The sequence below is a fragment of the Plasmodium reichenowi genome, chromosome 11 (genome assembly GCF_001601855.1).
Source record: "Plasmodium reichenowi strain SY57 chromosome 11, whole genome shotgun sequence".
NCBI lineage: Eukaryota > Apicomplexa > Aconoidasida > Haemosporida > Plasmodiidae > Plasmodium > Plasmodium reichenowi.
In genome coordinates this window covers 54441-57566 of record NC_033656.1, presented here as the reverse complement: position 1 = coordinate 57566, position 3126 = coordinate 54441, and the positions used below count along the sequence as shown (strand labels likewise).

The 3126-nt window shown below is 17.0% G+C and overlaps 1 protein-coding gene across 1 annotated transcript; it reads right to left on the bottom strand.

The window, feature by feature from the left end:
* Window positions 1–1351: 1351 nt before the first annotated feature.
* Window positions 1352–2089, bottom strand: PRSY57_1102200 (casein kinase II beta chain; the record flags this gene model as incomplete). The annotated part of the gene is made up of 1 exon (XM_012907993.1): window positions 1352–2089. One exon carries the CDS (start codon window positions 2087–2089, stop codon window positions 1352–1354), a length of 738 nt encoding a protein of 245 aa, XP_012763447.1.
* Window positions 2090–3126: the final 1037 nt, after the last annotated feature.

Sequence of the window (3126 nt, the reverse complement as noted above, 5' to 3'; positions counted from 1 at the left end):
TTTTTTTTTTTTTTTTTTTTTTTTTTTTTTTTTTTTTTAATTATACATATATACGTATATTTTTTTCTTTGCATTCATTTTATTCCATTTTCCTTTTCCTTCTTTATTTATCTTTTTAAATGTGTTAATATAAAAATTTATTGAACCTATTTTATGAAAAAATAAAATGAACTCAAATATAAAATAAAGATAAAATAATCAATTTATGTGTATGTATACATGATTACCTATAGCATCAAATTTATAACTATTGCATTTTTTATTTCTTATTTCTTTTTACATAAGTGCTCAAAGACAGATTGTAATATGTATATTTAATAGAATTATTAGGATATCAATAAAAAAAATAATAATCATATAATCAAATCAAATAGAAGTAACGCAAGGATATTTTGTGTTAAAACGGATATATAATTTATCCTTTTTTTTTTTTCGGAACATAAAAATGATTTATATATATAATATATTTACATTAAAAATCTTATCTTTTTTTATTATTAAAATATGATTTCGTATAAATAATAATTAGATAATTGTTATTTGGAAAAAAAAAAAAATTTAAATTAAATTATTAAACTTATAAATTTTATAAAATTCTTAAAAAAAAAAAAAAAAAAATATTATATATATATATATATATATATATTATATATATAAATTTTTTTTTTTTATATATTTTTGATAAATATATATATATATATATATATATATATATATATATATATGTAAATATTTTAAGATATACAAATAAAATAATATGCAAAGGAATCACATATATATATAACAAACTGATCTTAAAATTAGACATGATCATAAGAAAAAGGCGTCTATAAATATTATCTTTATATAACCAAAAAAAGAAAAAAATGTAAAAAAAAGAAAAAAACACAATAATAATGATGAAATGTATATGTTTATATATGTATATATATAATAGACACCTCAACATTCATTAAAAATAAATAATTTATAAATATATTATCTTTCAAGAAGTGGATGGAAAATAAGTATGTCTTTATTTTATTTTATTGTATTTTTTCTTGTGTGTGAAACATTGCTATGTTATTAAAAAAAAAAAAAAAAACACATTTTATTTTACATTTTAAAATATTTATGTACATATATATATATATATATATATATATATATATTTATTTATTTATTTATTTAATATTTGAATATATTGGCTATTACTACAAATAATTATTTGATATCTTTTATATATATTATGAAAATGTTCTCCTAAATAAAATAAAAGTCTATTTATTTTATTGTGCATTAAAATATGGCATATACACAATATCTATTATATTACATATACATATAAATTTAAATATATTGTGGTTTATGTTTACGTTTCAGAAATTTGTAGTTCTTCCTTTCTAAGCTTTTTAAAATACTTTGGATTTTTTTTAAGAAAATTTTCTCTGGTTATGATTCCAAATTCCCCTTTAGCTAATTTATATTCGGTTCTTGTAAAATTATGATAAACATTAAATCCAAAAATTTTAGAAGAACAATAGGGTGGAGTTTTTAATGTAGCATAATATGGATAGGTTTGTAAAAGAATATGAGGGAAAGATGTTCCAAAAAAGGATCCATCTAAATAAACTTTTTCATCTTCATGTATTTTATAAATTTCTTGACATAGAGGACAATATACATGAACTTTGGCAATTTTCATCTGATCAAACAAACCAATAGGTAATACATTATGTTGAGCACAACTAACTCTTGGACAAGTACCAAAATCACCTTTAATATATTTATCTTTCATTAATGATAAACCTTTTGGTGTAGTTATAAATCTTGCATGTATTAATGAATATAAACATATACAATCTTTTGAAAAGCTATTTTTTGAATCGTCATCATCTTCAGGGGCATCCCCAGCTATTATTGATACGAGATGATTAAAATTAGGGATCTCAGTTTTTAATCCATATAAATTAAATGAATCTGTAATATATTCATTATCTACTTCTACTAAAAAATTACTTAATGCTCTATTATTAAACCATTTTACCCATGATGTACTTTTATCTGATTTGGAATCTTGAAGGTCTTTATTCGAATCACTATTTTCCATCTTATATATATGAACAAATTAAAAAAAAAAACAAATACATATAAATAAATATAAATAAATAAATATAAATGTAAATATATATATATATATATATATATATATAACTTGAATAAATAAATAAAAATATATATATATTATTAATAATTATAATTCTGAAAAAAAATATATGATTTTAACAAAATTTGAATAATAGTAAAAAAATAATAAATTATACATATATAATATCTATATATATATATATATATATATTTATTTATTTATTTATTTATTTATTTTTATTAATATATATTTTTTAAAATATGTATATTTCTTATATATATCCTTTTTATTTGGGGATATTATTTTATTAATATTGGAAAAAATAATGAAACATTATATATAATAAGAAAATTTTTTAGGTTATATTATTATTAAGTATACCTTAAAATAAAAAATAAATAAATTTATATAATGTTATGAAATAAGTGTCATTTAATTAAGAACAAGAAAGCGATATATCTTTCATTCTTTCAATCTTTCATTTCTTCAATATCTCATTCGTTCATTCTTTCAAGCTTTCATTTCTTCAATATCTCATTGGTTCATTCTTTCAAGCTTTCATTTCTTCAATATCTCATTCGTTCATTCTTTCAAGATTTCATTCCTCTTGGTAGTATGTTGTTTTAAATATCATCATTCTTATAAAAAGAATAAAACAATGGTCATCATATAAAAACGTTTTGAAAAAGATGAAATGCTTTTTTTTTTTTTTTAAATAGAAAGGATTACTTAAAATATTTTTTATTTAAATAAAAAAAATAATATATATATATATATAATATATATTATATGTATTGTCTAGAACAATGTGTATTTAATTATTTATGTGCTTATAGGCTTAACTAATAAAGTTTTTATTCCAAAAAAATCACAAATATTTTAATGATATTTATATATTTAAATATTTGTGTTCATAATGTAAAGAAGCAAAAAAAAAAAAAATAAAAAAAAAAAAACTAGAATAAAAAAAAAAAAAATAAAAAAAAAAAAAAAAAAAA